General features: G+C 38.9%; 1 protein-coding gene across 1 annotated transcript; it reads left to right on the top strand.

The window, feature by feature from the left end:
* The first annotated feature begins 473 nt into the window (after positions 1-473).
* Positions 474-21,871, top strand: tspan17 (tetraspanin 17). The gene is made up of 8 exons (XM_058650357.1): positions 474-1,055; positions 8,296-8,346; positions 10,053-10,199; positions 10,934-11,104; positions 11,569-11,694; positions 12,334-12,381; positions 15,793-15,909; positions 16,152-21,871. Exons 1-8 carry the CDS (start codon positions 969-971, stop codon positions 16,215-16,217), a joined length of 813 nt encoding a protein of 270 aa, XP_058506340.1. The 5' UTR covers positions 474-968; the 3' UTR covers positions 16,218-21,871.
* The last annotated feature ends 1,613 nt before the right edge of the window (positions 21,872-23,484 follow it).

Raw genomic sequence — 23,484 nt, 5'->3', positions numbered from 1 at the left:
TTAGTGGTTGAAAAATTGGATTTAGATAGAATGTATTTACAGTGGATGAGAATATTAACAGAAAAGTGTTACGCGAACTGTGTAAAAACATACTGTTGTTGATCCTACCTTTGCAGTTTTTTGTTTTTAAGATGACAAACTATCATCACTGTTTTACTACCATTTTTGTAACATTTTGAAATGTTACCAAATTGTTGGGATTGTTGAATAATTGATTGCCAACTTAATTTTATGCAAGTGTAATTTAACATCTTGAAATGGTGAAAAACAATCTGCAAATGTATTTATTGAAGTGTGTCAGTTCTTGCTGCACCTGTTGTGTGTTTATGTGTTAACCTACGTGCAGCACGTTCATCCTCTGTGCTCAATAAGGGGTATAAAAAAAGATGATATAATGCTGTAATGTTCTCGACCCAGAGACGTGAAGAGCCTCACCTAGACACAAGATGCCGCTCTTGAGGTGAAAAGGGCGAACACCAGCACAGTGGTTTCCTCGTTTAGGGTTTGACAGCAGTGGCTTGTTGTTTTACAGCACAAAACAACAAGGATGAAAATTTCAAGCGACGAGCAGAAGCACTAATCATGGAGAAGACTGACAGCTGAAAGCCCCTTGGCCTCGTCACCTCTGTCCGCCGCTGTACGCTACCACTTTACCGTCGGACAACTTGATTGTCGACTGAGCTGCAGATGAACGTCCCTGGATTTGTTGTTGTTAGCTGCTAATGCTAACCTAAGAAGTTGTGGGCTAGCTGGCCTAGCACATGCTAATTGGCATAGCGACGAAAAGACAATTAGACTAATAGGTTTGGTTTACTCCGTGTCGAGTAAACTCTGCCTTGTTTGTTAGCTAATGGAGTCAGCTAACGTCAGCTTCGGTTGTTTAAGAACTGCAGCTTTGAGTAAACCTTTGAAGTATCGTAGCAGTTAGGAACTTAGCTTTTCTGTTAGCCACCACTATCCTTGAAAGAATGAGCAGAAAACACCATCATATAAAAGGGGCAGAAGTCAGCTGCTGTGTGAAATATTTCTTATTTGGATTCAACATTCTATTCTGGGTAAGTAAATGCTGTTTTTAAACTGTTCATATTCTTTGTAACACAAAAATGAAAACTAATTTGGCTAATTTAAAGTAACATGGGAAACCTGGTAAAGTTGGCGAATTAAACTAAAATAATTAAATAATGTCTGACCGTTGTTATTAAGTTACAGCGGTTGAGTTAACTAAGTTAACTAATGTTTATCTCAGTTGTTCATTATATCATATGAGTTATTTTCACTCCATATGTGTCTTGTTGATTGCGTAAAACCTGGCTTTCAGAAGGAAAGAGCACGTTAAAAAATAGCACTATGTTAGAATACTTGTGATACTGTTTTTAAAATAATAATACTTTGTTAGTTTTAGCTTATCAAGTCTTTTTCTCTTTGTTGGTAGCTGAAACGTTTCCCTTGATTAAGTAGTGGTAAATAAATGTCAGTCACAACCACCCTCTCTAGATATATTACTATATAATGGTCATGGTTCTATTTGTTATTATTATTATTATTACTTAATTTGTAGAGCACAAATAATTTTACAAATTGCTTCACAATATAGACAGGCAGAACAACCAGGGCAAAATTCAGCAGTTTATATGAAATCATCAGTTGTAGAAATTGGTTCATCAAATCAATTTAATGTGTGAAGGCAGAAGTAGAGAATTAAAGTCACTTAAAATAAGGGATGTTCTGTCCAATAAAAGTGCCTGTCTGTGTTAAAGTAGCTAAAATTATATTTTGTAGAAAACCTTTGATTTGATTTGTCAGACCATAAACAGCCACAGACTGAAGCCTGTCTGATGTTGGGTTGGTCTCATTGGGTTGGTCTCATGGCATTGACCTGGCAGTGGGCAGTCATACTATTGTGTCTGAGCTTGAGAAATGGCATGAGGCTAATCTACATTGTGAGGCCAGTGGCAAGTGAGCCCACATCTCCTTTACAATGCCTCCACCATCTTTATCCCCCTCAGTCTGAAAAGTTCCTCTGTTTAGTATCTCTCACCCCTCCCTAATCACCCATCTGCACTGCCTCTGTGCAGCTGGTGTAGTACAATGTTTGTGGGTGAAGGAATGGTGTGTCTGTATTGCTTGGAGGCTCTACCCACACACTGTTTGAAGGGAAAAGCCACACAGGCCTGAATACCACCCGGCCCTCTGTTTTCCAAGGACCCTTTTCACTCCCTCCACAACTATAGTGCTCACACTCAGTGGGACACCATTGTTTCTCTTCACTCACACACCCACTAACGCACAAAGACGATGGTGAGAACAAAGATTTGGGGGGCTCTGGGTGTGACTCTGTGTTTCTCCCCTTGTATTCTTGTTCTGTCAAACTTATTAGCGCCATGGTATCCACATGCGTCTTCCTTTTTGCCCCATTTTCATCACGACTGCCTCGTTTCTCCATTTTATTACATTGTAACTTTATTCCCACTCTGTCAAGTGAGGTTGTATGAACTGCCAAACATGCTACAAGCCAATGAAACATGTGAAGGTACATTTTACAATTTGCCTCAATGGCAAGCACCCTATAATTCAACTGGATTAAGCAAAAACCCAGGAAATGTTGAGTCATAGGGCTGTAGTGTTAGGTCTGACTCATAGCAGTTGTTTTTTTCAAATTGTTGGACTCTCAGGGTAAGCTAACTGTCCTGTGTCTGAGCTCTCTGTGAAACAAGTTCCAGCTCGCTGGATGTTTCCGTTAATAATCACTAGAAGATGTTCTCTTGACTGTATGCTGTGAAACTGGATATGACAGACAAGCCAGTGCATTGCTGAAATGGAGAGAGATTGGGTTTATTCTCCACAAATCAGCCCATTTGTCTTTCTCATCCTGATCTTGTCAGGCTCGAAAATGCTGCCTAAATTGAGACTGAATGCTTGTAAGACCCTAAATATTGTGAACAGAATGCAGCAATAAAAGATAGTGCTTCTTCTCCATGGCAATTCTTGCAGCAACCGGTTACACTGTTGACTGCTGGGCATTTTCACCCAAGAACAATATACCTTCTCTTGTCCCTAGAATAGACACATTCCTCACATCAACTTAATTAATCACATTTTCTGCCTGGGCTGCTGAACTGTTTGGATGCTCTGCATGCTGTAATTAAGAGCTTGTTAAGCTGTAACCACGACGCTGACTTGGTTGGATACAGCTTTTGTGTTATTAGCCAGCTACAGTGCTAAATGTCTGTTCGCATTTGGCAACGAAATGCGTGTTTGGGGATCACATCACAGGTGGAAGGCAGAGGCGTATATGCAGATATATGAAGACACATTTGGATGTGTCTTATTGGATTATTCAGACACAGAGTACAGCCTAATGAAGTACGGCTGTAGAGATTCACACGTGTGTGTGTGTGTGTATGTGTGTATATATGTATGTATATGTGTGTGTGTATATATATATATATATATATATATATATGTGTATATGTATATGTGTGTGTGTGTACATATATATCAAACATAATATTGATAAAGTCTCAGTCTTGATGAAGCTGTGGTCGATCTACCAAAAGGTTTGAGGTGTTGTTTTAGCTGAGATGTTTTGCCACACACCACAGTTGTAAAGAGTGGTCATCATAGCCTTTCTGTCAGCTGCAACCAGTGGGACCAATTCCTACTGACCTCTCTCATCATCAAGACTATTCTGTCTGCAGAACGGCTGCTCAGTGGATGTATGTCTGTTTTCGCACCACTTTACCAGAATATACCAGATGATCAGTACCTTATACCAGACAAGCTTGTGTGGCACCAACAATCATGTGTTCATCAATGTTTTTTTCTTTCACTCTTCACATTAGCTCCTGACCTGTCTGCATGATGTTATGCAATACACTGCTGTGTAATTTGGTAACTGCATGAATAAGTGTGCAGTTATCCCTGTGCACACCGGGTACATGGCAAGACCCCTGACAATGGCGATTTTGTAATCCTTGTCTGAAGATAAATATGTATTTATGTGTTTTATATATGTATTTATGGTCAGTAGTATTTGCTATCACAGATAAAATCAAGTGTGAACCTGGAAGTCAAGTCCACTTGGGGATTTTTCTTTTTCGATTTGTTGTGATTTCTGCTTTGATAGTGTGTGTCAACTGAAGTCTGTCTCAGCTAGGTCTATACTGCACAGTGTCTCCGGCTATAAGATGATGGCATTGAACAAGATATCATGATTTAACCTCTATCGGTTCATTTCAATCAAATGTATTTTGAACCTGAAACCAATCCCAAACTCTTGTGTCATTGCTGTTAATCACCCAAATAGGTGCATTGATTTTACAGGAGTGCAGAGTAGTATGAATACCAAGATTGTGGTATTATTAAGTATTAATTTACTTTTGAGTCAGTTAAGCTTCAAATTGTGTTACCCTTGTTTGCAGTGCAACTGTAATCGTATCAAATAGAATGACTGCCTTCACTATCGGACTTATTGAATATTCAGCTTTTTAGTACAAAAGGCATTTGAGAAAGTGTGTGTTTTTAGGCAGTATGAAGCTTGGTTGATCTGCTACTTAGTCAAGGTTAATGAGATCAGATGGCTAGGAGAGCCATCTTCTCAAGTGTTAATAATCTCTGAGAAAGTCCAGAGAAAGTACAGAGAAAGCCCTTCCTCTGGACTGGGATATACTCATTTGACAGCAGTACCTGAGAAGTCACCTGAGCAGCAGTCTGATTTTGAATAGCAAGGTAGATAAGATGCATCCAAGTCCAGACTTTATTTGCTTAGTGATCAACAGATAAAAGCAGTGATAAAAGCCCTGGGATTGTCGGATAATAATACACAGAGGAATGGGAAGCAAATGTTACTAGAGCAGGTGAGATTTAAAGGAACCTGAGAGGCTTTTAAAACATATTTTCCTCACACAAAGAAAAAGTCCAAACCAGGAGCAACAAGGAATCAGTAGTACAGTACAGTACTGTACTGTTCTTAGTTGTATTGTTGTTGTTAAGATGTTATCTGTGGATATACAGAGATGATCCTTTCATGTTACAACTTCACTTTTATTCATGAAAGCAGATTATTTGGAGATTCAGTTTCTCACAGTGGTAGAGTGAAGCACATGTTTGTAGTGTATGTGTTTCATTGCCGTCAGTTGACCTAAATCTGACCATGCCTGCTTACAGTATGTGCTAAGAAAAATAACATAAATCCTCCACAAAGAAAAGTTAAGCCCAGTTTCAATGTACTCATTCAGTCAAATTCACTTCAATCCTAACCACATTGTCCCAAAACTGAAACTGTTGTTCAGATATGGCTTCAAACATGCTCACAATGTATGCTTAACAATATTATCTTCCACTTTAACAGTAACAGATTCTTAACAACTTAAATGAATGGTACTTCAAAATTATGGTTGGTCAAGTCTCTGGCAAAGAAAAGAAATTAGTTAAACTTGATTCAGCCTGTTTTGCTTGAAGGCTCTTCCGTAGCATTTAGAAAAGCCTTGTTGTTTTTGACATCAGTGGACATTAAGTGAACTGCAGTCACATTTTTGCTCTTACTTGCATTTTGTATTTATGGAGGAAATTTAAATTTGATTGACTGTTTTAGATTGTTCATTATGTTCTCTCTGAAAAGGCTCAATTGTTAGGGCTATTATGTGGGTAGGGGTAACCTGTGTGGTTAAGTTGTGTTTTTTTTCTTTTTTTTGGGAATGTTCACTGACTGAAAATGACATGGTAGCTTCAAATGATAGGCTAGGCATTGATACCTCTGTAGCTGTCTCACTTTAGGTCACCCTAAACTGCAACAATAGAACTTGACATGCTTTGAAGTACTGTTGTCTGGAAATAATAACAAAATTGGTCATATAAAGAAAGTTCTCCTCCTACCACCTGGCTGGTGTTTTATTTTAGAAGGATCAAATAGAAGAGGCAATTTTCTTTCTCTGCTTTATTACCTCCAACAAGAGGCCATGTTTGTCTGTCTGTGAGCAGCTTAACCCAAAAAGGAAAGGATGGAGTTTGATGAAATCTTCTGGGTTTGTAGGTTATGGCCCAAAGAAGAGATTATTTGATTTTTGGTGTTGATATAGAGATGTATTTAGGATGTTATTGTAAACCTGGCTAGATAGGGGACTTTTGTCATTTTTGTTTATAATTCTGCTAAAAATGTAGTTGGGTTGAAATGTGTCATATCGACACTGTGCAAAACTGAGTGGCCTTTGTGGTGGTTTGTGCTTTCTGGGTACTTTTTTTTTAGTTAGTTAGTGAAATATACGGTAGAGAATGAGCAGGAGAGTTGGGACGTGTCCATACCTAATCATCAGACCATGTTGGTGATGAGAGCTATTAGTCAGAAGAAGTGTATATTTAATTATGGTGCCAGCATTACACATGAGACTGACATGAGATACTAAAGAAAGAAGACAATATAATGTAGTGATATTAACTAATTATCTTTTAATGGATTTAATTTGAAATAGCAAAGAAAAAGAACGAGACATCAGTATGGACTTAGTGCTCTTTGTCGCCTAAATGTAGCAGCTCTGTATACAGCAGGTACTAAACGGAGCAGGTACTAAAAATAGTACCAGGTACTATGCTAATGGAATGCTACTTAAACCGTGGCATGGCGAGGTGAGTAGAGTAGAGCCGGTGTAAATACGTCGTAAGTGCAGGTTGGCCCTCAGGTGGTTCCAAGCACATGCCGTTTGTTTTCTTAGAAAGTTCCAGTACCTTAGGCAAGTCAATTCACACCGTAATGAAAGACTAGAGTTTGATTAACCAAGCTTACATGGCAGTAGGAGTATCAAAAATACCATGCCTCAATGGTTAGCATACAGATTAAGTTTTCCTCTTTTAAAATCCCAAAATGTTAAAAATGAATGTTGGTTCACCAAAATAACTATTGGGAAACTGATATCACTTTTGTTATGGCTCTGTATTGGCAACATCAGGAGGTCATTTATCCATTTGTTTAATATTTCAGGTACAAATTAATTTCATGAAATTTGACCCAGATGTTCAATTGGATGAACTCATTTTGAATTTGGAGATCTAAGGTCACTGTGTCCTCACAAAATATGTTTTATACCTGTTACCTCAAAGCTGTGGTCTCTGTCATGTTGGGTATTTTTGCTTTTATTAATCTGTGTTGATTATTTATAGTGGATTAATAGTCCCACCACATTCTTCACTTACTACAGACACTTAGAATTACAAGGTAAACTCAGCAGCATTCCTCTTCTGCTCTTCTTGTTTTTTGGGGTCACACTGTCGGTGTTATTAGGTGTGTATTGATTTATTGTCATCATTTCATTAACTTCTCTCGATTTAATCAGCTCCCCAACAGTATGCTTGAACCCAGTTTGTAATTTCCATTGTAATGTGCCTCAGCTAAGGAATACATCTTGTTTTTTTCGTCTTTTCATGACACTGTCTCTTCAAGACTCACTTATATTTTTGTCTTCACCACTCAGTCTTTACATTAAGAAAGGAAACTGGTTTTAATGTTGTGTCTTATTAGTGTTTTACTTAAGTAAGCCATGAAGTGACTGAAAATAATAAAAATAACACATTTGTGGACAGGTTTAATTTGTGAAATGCTGTTTCACATGCTGTGGCCATCTGAGGCAATCACACTTTATTTTCTTAAGTTCTTCAACTTGCCCTATTTTAAACTGAGCCATAATTTCCTTCCTTTGATGGGAGAATACAGGAGGGATTTACTTTAACTTTCAGGTTATCAGATTCTCCTGCCTCCAAGACAGCACAGTGCGATGACTTTAACCTGCAATCACCTGCTGCAAATGTAATGATTCACTCTGTCCACTGCAAGCTAATCGACAAATATGTCCTCAGAGAATTCCCTTTTGTTTAAAGGCAATTTTCTCAGTTATCCTCTTCCTATAAGTGATGAGAGTTCAACATGAACTCTATTATCTGTCAGTTGTAGAGTACTTAGAGGGTATTGTATTTCTAATGATAGACCTCTGTTTGCTGTGGCCTTTTTTTTGGCAAGGATGTATTTGGGGAGAATGTAATATCATGGATTACTATAGATCAATCAGAGTTTAACAAACCATACAAACATCAGAGATTGATGACATTTTGAGTTGATTAAAATCAAGTGAACATCATCCATGCAGGCCTGGCAAAGGTTTATGAATGTTAAACTTCTGAGTGGTAATTTCACTGAATGATGTTTTTGCTTAAACCAAATAAGTTGAACATCATCTTTTGCTTAAAACTTGGGACTTAAAATGCTTTTGATGTGACTGAAGATCCTCTTCTCTGTGCTTTGTTTTACAGTTACTAGGAGCAACATTCTTGGCCATAGGATTGTGGGCATGGGCGGAGAAGGTAAGTACAAACACATGCACTCACATACACACACTGGTACTCCAACATGATGGCCTTAACAGCGTAGCTCACATTTATCCCCTTTTTGACCAAAGTTAGGTTGTATAGCAGGATAACTGTGCAAAAATAGAAGCGCCATTCCTGTAACAGTTAAATACACATATAACGTATCACACATAACTGATAATAGTCTTTGTTAGGAAATGAACTACTGTGCTGTGGCTCATCTGTTTGAAATGAGAACAGTAACTAGTCCAGCATAAATCAACTGGGCCTTTCAATTTGTATGGAAACAGGTTATTGTTTATTTTCCACAGGATAGACCACAAATGTATTATATAATTTATTTTTAATTTATTGGTTAGAATTGTTACTGTGGAACCATATACTCATTTGCAACATCTGGCCAGTAACTCTCCAAATAGGCCAGCCCCTGAGTACCTTTGTGGAACAGGGTGAATAATTTAAAAGGATTTTGCCAAATGATGAATAGCGGCTACTAGAAAGTTCTAATGGTAAGTTTGGGTCTCGGTGAGCCCATCGTGTGCACCCAGACCACATTATTGTTTCATGGCCTTATCCATAAATTAAAATGGAGGCAGTCTTTTTTTTTCAGCACAAGTGTCAGGAAAACACAAGAATCCACTGTTATCCTGGTTTGTTGCAGAGAGGCTTTACTTCCTGTGGGATTTTGGCTTCTTGAGCTTTAGTTGCTTTTGAAATGTGACCTTTTTATGAAAAGCATAGATGTGAGACCTGAGAGCAGGTGCCCATATTTACAGACAATAACTCTAGTTGGGGAGGGGGGGGAAGCATCTTTATTGTCATTATACAACCGATTGCACAACGCAATTCAATGTCAGATGGAGGGTTGATCAGAAAACCCAGCACCTTCTTGCTGTGAGGCAACAGTGCTAACCACTGTTCCACCATGCCGCCCAACATAGTGACATAGAGAGAGAAATATGGTTAGAGACCCGGAGTACCTTATACATTTGAACAAGTTTTTTTTACCTGTGAATAATGCACCACATATTGCACAGTAACATTTAAGGTGACCTTTTGTGGTCATTTCCTGTCTATGATTTTAATCTATTTAAATTTCTTTTAAAGTTGTTTTAATGTGTAGCCTTCATAGAAATAAATTAAAGCCTGTTTTCCAGTGAACTTCAGAGTATAATGCATATTTGGGAAATGGGCTATCATTTGAGATAAAACTTGTCCATGTCAGTGTAAGGCATGATGGAGGCCAGAGTGACAGGAAAGCATGTTGTACACACTATGGCCTTGGGGCTGTGGGGACAAAGAGGAAGGACAGATGTCCGTTGTGAACATTTGTCTCAGATAAAAGTAGGTTGTTTTGTAGTTTAGACATTGATCTGCCAGAAAGTGAAATTGTATAGATAAGCTAATGAAAAAATCCCTCTGGGGTTTGTTATTTTATTTAGAAAACAACATATTTGATAGATATCATTCTAATCAGATAAGATTACTGCATTTTAATAGATTTTTCCTTCTGTGTTTCTGCATCTCTGAACACTGCAACTCTTGCCCTATTGGCTGCTTCATCACTGTAATTCTTTTTTTTCTTTGTCTGTTATGGAAGAGTGAACATTTTCAGTAAGACCTTTTAAAATAGACGAATTTTGGAAATATTACCGTCACAATTTGAACCACTGTCTTTTGTCTTTCTGTTTTTCCCTCAGGGCGTGCTGGTAAATTTGTCGTCAATCACAGATCTAGGGGGTTTCGATCCCGTGTGGCTCTTCATCGTTGTGGGAGGCATCATGTTCATCCTGGGCTTTGCTGGCTGTATTGGAGCACTCAGAGAGAACACCTTCCTGCTTAAATTTGTAAGTCAGCACCACGTTTTCTGAACACAGATACCATATTAACCACTTCACACCCCTTAGATGTGCATTTCACGCCAGAGCTGAAGCTGTCACTTTGACTCACCCCAGCCAAATGCTGTTGAAGTGATGCAACATCCCCAAGATAATTCCTTTTCTAGCAGAAAGAAATAGTCTTATCCATACATTACAGACCACCAAAATATTGCTTAACAATGTTTTTCTGCACTTATACTTGAGCCATGACACCACCATGTTTATGGTTTATTTGACCAACATGTGACTGACCGAGACAAAGTACCCACTGCTGTTGGCTGTGATTTTGAGTAGCTATTAACGCAGGCCTATGTCCATTAGTAGCAGTAAGTCAGGCGTCAGAGTGAGCAGCTAATGTGGCTTTTGTGCATTTATCATTAGCCCCGTCTCCCCCTACATTTACTGTAAAGGGATGATATAACGGTACCTCTGGGACTGCGGTTTATGTTGCCATGCTTTCACTCTGGCTGTAAGGACAGATCTTGTAGCCACAGCTACACAGGGTCATCACACACAAGTGTTTTTTTTTTATTATTCTTTTACAACGAATGCTAAATAATTTTTTCTGATCTTTTTAAAATACAGGATACAGTATAACCAGAAATTTCTTGATTGAAGTAACAGATTTTGTGGGTGGGTGGATGGGATCGTGTCTGTGTGCATGCGTGTGTGTCTGTACTCATATGTCATGTACTTTCCAGTTTTCTGTGTTCCTGGGTTTGATCTTCTTCATGGAGCTGACTGCCGGGATCCTAGCCTTCGTTTTTAAGGACTGGATCAAAGACCAGCTCAACTTTTTCATCAACAATAATGTGAAGGCCTACCGTGATGACATAGACTTGCAGAATCTCATTGACTTTGCCCAGGAATATGTGAGTGCATACATACTGAATGAGAGTTGTGTGTGGCTAATTGTTAAGAAAAACAAACACATCCCATTACATGTCATGTGTTTTGCTGTAAAAAGTCACTCCCTAATTTAGAAATGTAGTTGTTTACCTGGTTCACAACTGATTTTCTCAGTTTTGAATGGGCACGAGGACGAGTCAGCTGCTGCAGCTGTGCAGTATATCTTAGGTTTAATGTGATTTGATTTCCTCGAATGATTATCCGATTATATGAATGAAACAGTTCAGACAGTTGGCTCCCTTGTCAAAATGGTTGGCTCTGTCGTATACTGTAAATGCAATGCAAGTCTAACTGTCTCTAGTTGCTACACGCCCAAGCTAACTTGAGGCAGACACTTAAGAATGGTTTCCAGAGCAGATCAGAGGAAATAAACATGTCTGTGAGTTAGAACTGGCAGTTTAATCTCCTATCATTGCTGTTGTCTCAGTGGTCATGCTGTGGAGCTCACGGGCCTGATGACTGGAACCTCAACATCTACTTCAATTGTACTGAGCTGAACCCCAGCAGGGAGCGCTGTGGAGTCCCATTTTCCTGTTGTGTCAAAGACCCCGCGGTGAGTCACTCTACATAAAAAAACGATCAGTTGTGTATAATCGTATCACATGATGAAATTAATAAACTAATGGTGAATTTTCATTTTGTCATGTGGAAAATTGGGTGGTGGTGGTGATGGAGGGGGCAGCATATATTTCCACCCTTTTTGTTCTCAGTCTCACTGCTGATTGGCTGTCACATATGACACTTCACATCATGTTACAGAACTGCTTCTTCGAGTATATCAACTCAAGATTAACACTCTAATGATGTAGTTTGTGTCTTTACATTAATCTCATCACATCATTGGCATATTCATGGGGTACTGCAGAATTTGTGACTACTCATGTCTTTGCATTGGCTTTGTATGTAATGTTTGTCTATTTACATAAATGTACCACAAGAGTAATAACAACTGCAATATATCCTTCAGGAATTTACTGTATTTAGCATAAAACACTCAATTGTTCGTAGAATAAATAAATGTTTTTTACAAATAATTATGAACCCCATATGAAGCAGTCAACTTTTTTGCTTTAATTGTCATAATTTTGTCTTCAAACATTTACAATATCTCTGACCAGTAAATGTGATACTGTTATTAAAGTCCTGCAGAGGAATTCACATTTACCTTTTTTTTTTTTCTTCTTTTTTACAGGAGGATGTCATTAACACGCAGTGTGGTTATGATGTCCGGCTTCAACTGGTTAGTATCAACAGACTTGTTCCATAGGTCTCTGTGTTTCTTAACCCTGTATTTGTTTTCTCTTCACTTCTTGTTGTTCTGTTTTAAAGATGTTGCTCTCTGAACTCTGAAATGTAATGTTGTGTCTCAGTTTTGGTCAGTGGCAATGTTTGAGCATGATTAGCAACCAATGCCAGCCTCTCTTGTTAAGCTGACATAATGCTCCGGAGTGGAATGATTCCCAAGGCCGGGTTGATTGATGTGCTGTTAAGCTGTTTGATTGAAGGGATCTGTGCTGTTGTGAGAGTGGAGTGACAATCAGCTTCATTTGTATTGGACTTGATTGCTTGTCCGGGGTTTTTGTTGGGTCTTAAAAAGTAGAAGGCAATAAATCAGTTTAGTAAGAATTAAAGCCCTTCAAAAGTATGAAAACATCTTAATTGAAAGTTTTATGAGGTATTAAATGTGTTGCTATTTTTTTCTCCGTGAATAGCCTGTTCGTTCAAAGAGCAACTTTCTTTTGTCAATTTTCATAATTAATATATAATTTATAGGTCGATTTATTTTGTAGAATCTCATTTCTGTGTAGATTCATCACGCAATTCAGAGCAGATGTAACTGGACAGGAAGTCAGACACAGGAGTCATACAACCTCTAGGCTATTTACAAAATAAAATGCCCTGTGCAGACTCCTACACATGTGTCACAGTGTGAAACCACTGAGTCAGAGCCAGGTGGCCTTACATACTTGTGCCAAAGCAGGTGTTAGTGTTTGCAACTTTGATGAGAGGATGACTATTCTTCTGGTCAAAAAAGATATATATAAAAAACACCTAAAAAACAGTAATCCTTCAACTCAGATGTCGATGTATAAGAGTGACATGAATGTACATTTTTGTCTAGTCTGCCTGTCTCGCTAACAATCTGTGCCATGTGTCTCTGAGATTGTTTTTTTCTTACCAACCATCTCCAGGGCGCTTCTTTGACTTGACAAAAGCGAGCCACATCTATTTATTAGGTTTGATAAACGTTAAGGGACAAGAGTGTTTATAAACTGCGGCTTGGAAAAGAAACTCACTAAAAATAAAATGGAGCTTTCCAACCGCAACCTCTGTGTGAAGCACTGCAGAGAGTCTATAAAAGTAATTGCTACAGGATTCAAAAATCAACTTCAAACTAATGATAGATTAATGGGTTTACACTTGGTATAGTGAATATACATATGGATGCTCATCTCAGTAAATGCTCATCAAATAACCATTAACCAAGCAACAGTATAAATAGTAACTTAATGTTTGAAAATCTCAAGCAACCAGTGTGAATGGTTTATGCAGTTTTTCATAGTGATGTTGATTTCTGCAATTTATAGGTACTTATTCAGTGCATTTTTTTTTTTTTTGCTTTGATATTTAATGTTAATGTTTACAATTTCATCTTCATGTTACAGTCAATATTCACTCATCTGAAGTTTCTATAGAAAGTATTCTACATTTGTTTACTCATTGTAATGGGTATACTCATTAATATTAAAATTAAAGAACAGATGGAACTAACTGAATTTAAAGAGAGGAAGGGTTTGGTGGTAGCGTTGGGTGTCAGGTTTGGCTCAATGGCAAATGGTTTACATGGGTTAGGTCAGAGGGGCCCTTTGCAGAGTGAAGCCCAGGGCCCCAAAGAGGTCGGGATCAGTCCAGAACTGAATTGAGGCACATGCTGTGAATCTTGATGAGTATTCGTAGATAGGAGCCCCGTTATTACCACTACTCATAGTTTGTTTCATATTTTACCACTAAGTACAAAGTTTACCAAACAGGAACGTTGATGTGTGAGTTCATGAGATGCTAGTGTGTTTGTATATTTGTGTATGTGGCCTTGTATTATGCTGTATTGTAGGGTATTGAGTTGCCATTCAAGGCTATAAAGGCCCACCTGCTCAAAGCACGCTGACTGTGTTATCCCCCAACAATTTTGTGTGGAAAAGCCTCATTTGTCCTGCCAAATACAATGGAGAGTGAATGGGAAAGAGAGAAACGCTTAGACCTTAGAGATTTTTGTTAATGACATGAATATGTAAATTTGTTTGCTTGTTAATGTTGACATATACAGAGTAGTTTTCAGGTTTTTTTTTTAAAAGGTATTAGTCTTAGTCAGGGTTCCTGACTATGTAAGTCCTATTATTTCTAGCTCTCAGTAAATATGGATTTGAGCTTTTGATGTATGTGTCATTCTACATAAAGATGTATAAATATTAAGTGAAAAACACAAAAAATGAATTGCCTCCATTGAGCCAGTTTGCTGACACAGCAGACATAGTGAATGCGAAGGGTTAAGAAGCACACAGGCTCCTCCACATGCTTCTTGCCTTAATAACAGATTGTTCTTCTAACGGGGATAATTAGACTCCAGTTATAGCCCAGAGAGCAGCCTTACTACACTCTGTAATTGGCAACTCAGTGGGTTATGCCAGTCCGTTCCCTTTTCCTCTGTGTGTGGGTGTGGTGGTTACAACTCACTGCACTGCAGTCTGAAAGATTGCTGTTGCTAGGCACACTGGAATACAGTGAAGCACCTGCCACAGAGTTGTTATGAATTCATTTTCTCAGTGTGCTCTCATGCTATTGCCCTGGCTGCTGACATTTTGCCCATCAGTGGTGGACTTAAAGTTCCTGTGCAGCCTTTTTATAAACTGCAGGGTAAGACACAGGAAGAGTGGGAGACATGGTAAAGACAGCAGCACAACAAAGACACACGGCTTAAATAGCTGCTGGGGAAGTTCACCACCAACAACATAGTGTTTCTTTCCTGTGTTTTTATTGGCTGCCATGGGGCTTTACCTCCCATTGGTTAAAAGATAGCTTTCAGGTTTTGCAAGAGAACAAAGGGTTTCCCTGGTTGACTTGTTTCGGAGAGCAACAAAGGGACCATTGTATAGTCTTGTTCACACCCATTCTCATTCCACTTTTCACTTTGTGTTCAGCTCTAAATGACACCTTTTTATTTCTATGTCTGAATAGACCACATACATCATCAGCTGAATCTGACAAAGCAAACAACCATCTGTCCGGTAACAGGAAACAGCTTCTCCCTGTTTGTTCAGTCAGACAGTGTCCACACAGAAACTGGACACATAGCCTTTACTTTCTCCACGATGTCCAGACACTGACACATTGTGATCTAAGGGTGACTCAACTATGTCTCACTCCTCGTATGCCCTTCTCTTCGGTGAAGGAGTCAATGAGCCAAACTTGTGTTTTGCTCTGCATTGGTCATATGTTGATCAGGTCAGAAGTACACTGTTTATTTAAATTGTGCAAAAGGCCAGTGTCCTCTCTCCAAGAGGTACAATTTAATGTAACTGGGGGAAAAAGAACAACAAGGTACTCACTTATTTTAAGTTGCTTCATATGTGTTTTTTTTTGTTTTTTTAAAAAGGAGCTGGATCGTCAGAAATATATCTATACCAAGGGCTGTGTGGGACAGTTTGAGAAGTGGCTTCAGGACAACCTGATCATTGTAGCTGGAATATTTGTTGGTATTGCACTTTTACAGGTAAGGACCTCAAGCTACTTTAATGTTTACATGAAGGAAAATGCATTTAAAACCTTGAAAGACATTCGCATTTTGAAACAAAAAAAATGTGAGTGAGTTTTGACTTTGTGTCATCACTGCTATCTAGTGGTGAGAAGTGGCAACATCAAGCAAACCCCTGCAATACAGCGGTCTGCTCTTTTTTCTCCCTCACTTCATGTAAATGTGACTTTGTCAAATTTCCTGTGTGCCTTCCTCATCAGATATTTGGTATCTGCCTGGCTCAAAACCTAGTGAGTGATGTGAAAGCTGTCAAAGCCAACTGGTGACAGGAAAGGTGAAGTGAAGGGAAGCTGCTCTCTGGCTGACACCAGGTCAACACAGCTCACCAACACTCTCGCGAGGAAGAGGAGCTTCGAGCCTTCAACCCTGCCCTCTCCTTTACTGAGCTAAGCAGCACATATACACTGTCACTTACAGAAGAAACTGACACAAAGCGTTTACTTCCCTGTTTATCAGTGACACTTGAATGAGGGGAGAGGAACATATCCCATGCAAACCAAACTGTCAACACTTTAACCACTCAGCTGGGATTTAAACCCAAATATACGGAGGATGGCCATGCGTACTTCAGAGTTAGATTCTGTTCTTTTCCTCTGTCCTCTGATTTTGCTCTTCAGACCGTTTAATTTATGGGGCGGAGTTGCACAAGGACCTTTAAGGTTGAAAGCCATGAATGAAAGCAAGAGACGGCATAATGATGCAAAAGGGACAAGTCCCTCTTTTTTTAGGTCAAGTGTTCTCTTAAAAACAGCCAGTTTTTAACATGGTTAAATCTCGCTTCCTGCTGCAGAGGGTGGTGGGGGGGCTAGCGGGTTAGCGGGCCAACAAACACATGGCATGTCGGTTTTTTTTGTTTTTTTTCAGCTTTCATGACCACTGAAAACATATTACAACTTTAAAGCATTTCAGGAGATTTAAATTCTATCTAAAAGTTTAAAGAAAGTGCCATTAATTACCAGTGATGCTTTGTGTCCTGCCTGTTCTTTATGCGATTCTCTGCCCTAAAAACCCGTCCACACAATACCTCAGGGTCTGGCCGAAAATGCAGCCAATACTGGAAGTATCTGAACAGTTGTTCTTTGGACTTGGAGCTTCAGGACAATCAGTTTGAAATAAAAACATTTACATATGTTAAAGAGCAAATTTGAATTCAGCTTTAACTTTGGTAGATTCCAATAGTTTTATCATTTAGGGGTTCAAAAGTCATTGGATGAACATACAACAAAATCCTCATATTTATTTCTTGATAAAAGTCCTCCACAGACATCATCATTATCAGTGTTTGCATAGTGGGACTGAGCTCAGGTGAGTTACTCAGCCAGTCAAGCTTCACCTCTTCATTCTGAAAAGCTTTTTGGTCGCGTCTGTCTTGTGTTGAAAGTCTTTGTTCTGCTGAATAATGAAAATGCTTTTAGCTTGATCTGAGCTCAGAATGCTCCCATGCCTCCATGCTCAACCTGTTGCCTCAGTGTTGTCAGCAGTGAATTCATCACTAAATGCCAGTGTGCCACTTTCACTGGAGCCGTACTCGGCACATACTCTACATGTCCAAGCCATAACGGCAGCATGTTTTACAGATGGGCTTTTGAGCGTTGCCTCTTTCTGTCATTTAGTTAGAGGTTGGATTTCATAGGTCCAAGGCTTTTTGGGTTTGTCTGTGTTTTTCATAACTGCAGACTGACCTTTCTGTTTCTGCGGTTCCTGTCTCATGCTGAATCCTCTCAGGTTAGGGCCATGAAGCTTTCTCTTTATTATTGACAGGGAAATATGTGGGTTTGGTACCAATCTCGGTAATTTTAATGCTACAGACCAAATGACATTGGTCTACATGAGTACAGATTCACATTGATACAGATGCAGGCTGCAGTGAGTTTCCCTTGTGCATTGCATAGTTGATGCTTGTTTTCCCATATTACAAGTCTATACAGTGGAAATGACCTTTAAAACACATAAATATAAATAAAAAGCTCAGCCAGTGTGATGGAACGTGACCTAAAACTGATTATCATTTCTAAAAGGGCTGTCCCCCCCTCTTGGGTTTGGTGTGTTCTGTGCTCAGCTGCCTGGTGGTGCAGGGAGAGACAAAAAAAACTCATACAATGCAGCATGTTTCTAGAGATTCATCTCCTCTTCAACAGAAAACGTGCAGAAAACATTCATAGTTTAGCACAATTAAATTATAAATTTAGATTACACTCCCGTCAGGGAAACATCTGTCTTCTTACCTGATCTGACTGGAGCTGCTTTTGTCAGATGCCACCAGTATGCCAACCTCTCTGCTGTGCCAACAGCTGAAGGAGGAAAAAAACATTATAAATTAATTATCATCTATCACTATCACTAAACGATACGTGTGTTTTTCACCAACTTAAACTATGTTCTTGCTATTACACGAGAGGAAAGTACAGAAAAATGTACAGTTGTGTACCAGTACAGATTCAAACCCCTATACGTTAAGTTCCTTTTTAGTTTTCCAATTTCTATTGAACCTCCAAATCTAGGTGCTATATGCTGAAAGGCCACTGACAAATGAAGGTGCTGAAGCTCAGAGCCTGAAGAATAAAATGTGCCACTGTCCAAATACTCATGGTTTTGACTGTGTTATGCTTTGTGCCACTGGTAAAAGCATATCTATTTTTTTCATCCATGTCTGTTGAACTTAGTCTAACTTAATGCATAAGAACACTGACAGTTCCTCGAAGGTCACCCTGTTTGCCCTACAGTAACTGTATTATCAGTTGATTTACTGAAGGATATTAGATTGTATGGATGGCCTGGTGTGGTTAGGATCGTAAGTCTACGCTAAAGACAGTTTATTGTTCATCTCTGAGCATTTCTCAGGCACGATTGCCAGTTTGGGGCCTTTTTACTTGACTCATGTTACCACACTTGTCTTATACTTATGTTTTGTTCTGTGCTTTATGAAAATATATATACATATATTTCTTTTTAAAATGTCTTTTATTCATGCTTTATTTCCTTTCCTTTCATAGACAAATATATATATATATCCTGGGTTCTTTGTTTTGATTTCAACAGGCATCTGTTTGACTTTTGTTCCACCACACAGCTGCAGAATATCGTCTTATTGTTAATGTTGTTAGCAGTCCTAAGGGAGACCAAATACGTAGCTGGCCCCAAGCTAACTGCCAAGATTTTATCTGTCTACAACAATTCAGATTTTATTAGGAATGACAACAACAATTAGCATTTCTTGATAGCCACAATGTGAATTTATTGTCTCTTTATTTGGGAAGTGCAAGTTCATTGTCATGTCTTTTGTTTTGGTCTATTATTAAGGAAAAATAGAATAGTAAATACATACATGCTGTTACCATAGTTACTAACAATGTCAATATAACATGAAAGCTGCTTTTACTTGGACTAGATTATTGGTTGCAATGTGCAGGTCAGTAATCGAGCTAATATCAAGTCTCACACAATGGCATTTTAACAATCTGCCAGTTTGAGAAAATATACTTCATTCGTTCATGTTTACGTTCTCATCATACGCTGCCCTTTGTTGTTCTTTGTATGTTTAAAAAAGGAAAACGGACAAAGCCTTTGGCTCACATTATAATTTGCCCTCAAAGCTTTTGTCATCATGTCCACGGTCCTCACAGAATGTTGTGTAGCTGGGTTTGCTTGATTGAAGTGTAATTATCATTCAGTTGTCAATTATAATTATTATTATGTAGCACAGGCAGATGGTAAGGGAGTGTAACTCTGCAAATCCATATATACAGACACAAAAAAACATGTTTTGAATTGAAACGCACACAAGGTGGCAGATGAGTAGCATTAATAATCTTTGAACACAACACCAAAGCCTCCCGCCTCACTGAGTCTGTATATAGAGGAATACATTCAGCACCCTACCATCGCCTGCTGCGTGTACACTACATGTCACAGGTTGTTTCACCCCCCACATGTGCTCTCTTCATAACACTACCTGATCAGGCTGCACATGTTTCCGAGCCTGTCATTTTGATGTATTTTTAAACACGGTGCCTGCAGCGGTCTGAGAGATCCTCTTTCTTTCTCTTTTTCCCCACTTCAGTTAAAATGTAAAAACATTTACAGGATAAAACAGAACTCACAGCTCAAGTAAATTCTCACCTAAAGTTGCAGCTTTTGTTGTGACATTATTGTTGCTATTATTTTATCCTTGTCATCCTGTTGTTATAAAAGCGTGTGGGCGCGTCTTTTATTTCTCTTACTTACTGTCTTACCCCTCTGATATGGAAGATTAGGATAGAACCACGCAAGTTGTTTGTTTCTTTGTGTTCTTAACAAATATGATTAATTTCTTATTAGTTCTTAATTAAAGTGTTTTCTCAGGGTCTAAACCACCCTTTTCCCTGCCTTAAAAAGGAACTCTAATTTTGCATATGAGGAGACTTTGTGTTGAACACGATGCAACAGAGCGGCTGCTGCCTTTTGAGTGAAGCTGAGGGTCTGGCAGAAGGCAGACGGAGGCCACTGGTGTCAGCTCTGCTGCAGTACAGAGCTGCAGCTCTCAAACAAGAGCACTCCCTCTCCTTTACTCTCCCTCCCTCGCTCTCTCTTGCTCTGTCCTTCTCTCTGCAGCCACCACCGTGTTTGGACTGATCTGCCAATAATCAGAAAGTCACCTTGGTGATGGGGAGTGTAGTGCCATTGTAGTAATCTGTGGTAGCAGCATGGCAGGACTTAAATATGCAGAAACTACAAAGGCGACTCACTGGAGTAGGTTTGGTGAAACCGCTCCTGGTTTTGTATTCCTTTTATGTAAAGGGGGGGGGGTGAGAGTGAGGGAGCGATCAATGCTAATTGTGCTTTGTCCTTTATCATAACAGCCTTGCATCATCAAACACTCTCTTAATTTCTCTGCTGTCCCATCTGGGCAGTTAAATCATTCCTGAGGACAAGCCTTATGCATACCATGAATGTTTAAGTGTGTATCAGCATGGACCTACTCTACTGCTCCACGCTCAGTAAGAAATTATCTTATACCCTTTTGCAGTGCAGTGCACAAAACAAGTGAAGTCTAGGAATGTGATTTAAGATGTGTCTTTTATGTTTTCAATGTTATTCAGGTTTCTTAATTTAAATGCATGAAAGCAAATGAGCATTCCATTTCTTCTGTTTCCACCTGTGTGAGCAGACTATACACATTATGGTATGGAATAGACATACATTTTATGCAATCACAAAGCATTGTACTCACCACAAACAACCAGTTTAACGATGGTTTGCCTTTTAATGCCTCCGCCGTAGCTTCAATGTGGACGATTTCTAAATAGCATTCAAAATCATTACTTGTGTATTTTGATGATAATCTATTGATATTGAACTTATTTTTGGGTTGTTTTTTTTTCCACATATGCATTTATGAAAGTTTTGACTTGATTTTCTTTCCCTTTTACTCATGTACTACAAAGTGACTAGGCTGATCCGCCTCGTGAACCCCTCCAAGTCTGCAAATGTCTAAGCCTTTCTGTTCATATGTTTTGTTTGTTTGTTTGTTTTAGAGGCGAGCAGATGACGCCTCATGTTCATACTCTGGTCACATCAGAGCACAAAGACGCAGAATAATGGTCTGTGAACGTACCATGTTTACAGATATACAGTGGCTCACAGTTGAAGAAGATAGATGCAGTGTTTAGTGTCCTTTTAGATGCACAGTAACAGTTATTTTATATCTTTGTAACTGAGCAGAAAACAAACATTGTTTTTGTTTTTTTTTAGTTTTCCAGTTGTATCACAATTGCAGCAGATTACAACAAAAACCCATTCTGTCGGTCTATTCAGACCCATCTGCTCTGATGGGCAGCCTTGTAAAGAATTGTACATGAAAACTGTGGGACATGGTCTGTTACACTGTATAATGTGTTAAAATATGCCTCTTTCATATATTAAAGGATTTAAGATAACAGAATAGTGTTGTTTTTTTTTCATTTTAACTCATTAAGTGACACAGCATACTATATTTTGCAGATTTGAAGTGGTGCCCACACACATATATGTATCTGTACATCTCATCCTTTCAGTGCCATGAGTGGCATTTACACCTACAGGCTATGTAGAGTAGATTTATTAAGGTCTAAAATAAACTACCAAGTAACATATTAGTTTAAAATTATCAGCCAGCACATGCCATTTATAAAATGTGTATGTAGTCTTACAGTTTGCTGATTGAGGCCAACCAGGAAGTATAAATATATAACACTGGTTGCAAAAATTAAACAAACTAATTTGAATGGAAGTCTATGGAAAAACTTGTCGACATATCTCATTTTCCTAATGAACTAATAGTCTCAATTGCTTGTTTCAGCTCTTCATTAGAACATTGTTTAAAATTTGGTCACATTTAAAACAATTAAAATCGATGAAGCACAGCACATATGGGTGGACGCCAGTGTCACCTCAACCTCAACATGGTGCTACATGGTCATACTGAAAACGGCAACTCAGATTCTTATGGGTGACATCACACCCAGTTGCCACTTGGATTAATGGTAATAAATAATTCAACAAAGATGTGAAGTTTTTAAATCACAGTACGTTTTGCGAGCTGAACATTTACTTGTTGTTTTACCACAGCTGAACAAACTCCAAAGCATGAATGCTACAGTTACTTTCACTGGGAGTTTTTCTTTTCTTTGAGCGTCTGTGTTTATGTTTTCCATTCATCACATGATGGATGAATCAGCCAACAGAGGGAGACAAACAGTGACTACGAGCTCAGGCGGTGACACGCTTGTGCAGTGACTTCATCCTTTAATCCTGTAAAGCAGCAACTGCTAACCAATATGTATGCTAAGATAAACAAAGCAGACAAAGCAGGAGTGAGTGTATTATGTGCATGTCATTGCTGGGGTTTGGAGAGCAGCAGGAAGCTACAAAACCCCTTTCACTCTCCTGTTGTAACATATCTGCATTAAGATGCTGAGATCACAGAGAATTAATGCCAAAAGTAATCCATCATTTTTGGGAATTTTTTGACGTTTTCTTTTATCGTGGATCTCAAAGATAAAGCGACTCGCTCAAGCGGGATGGATAAAGTGGAGGTGTTTCCAGGACAGTGAACAAAAGGCTTACTGGACACATGCTTTGCTGTTTTTATGGCCTCTGTGCTACACTTACACTTACAAATGATCACTTGTAAATCTTTGAAGTTCCAAAATGTCGTTTTGTGCCTGTTTACACAAAGCATACGGCCTTATAGCCTCAAGGACTGCGACTGACACTCTGCGTTTGTGTGATCTGATTTAAAGAAGCTGCTGCCGTGAGCATTATCCGCCCAGTAAATATGAGTGGTGGTTGTGTTTTTATCTGCACAGGAAGCACCATGTGCAAGTGGGCAGCGGCAATGAGCTTCCTTACATCCGCACAGTAGTTTTTCATACAAAACCAGACTGCTTAATTTTATAACCAAGATGAAGTTCAGAGATAGGCCTGCTAGATATACACTCTTACTTCCTCCATGAGTGCAGATTAACAGCAAGGCTGCACCACCAGGGCCGTCTCATGAGATTGTGTGGGTCCCAG

Source organism: Solea solea, chromosome 14 (genome assembly GCF_958295425.1).
Source record: "Solea solea chromosome 14, fSolSol10.1, whole genome shotgun sequence".
Taxonomy (NCBI): Eukaryota; Metazoa; Chordata; class Actinopteri; order Pleuronectiformes; family Soleidae; genus Solea; species Solea solea.
Note: the sequence above shows the minus strand (reverse complement) of the source record. Positions and strands in the feature narration are given on the sequence as shown.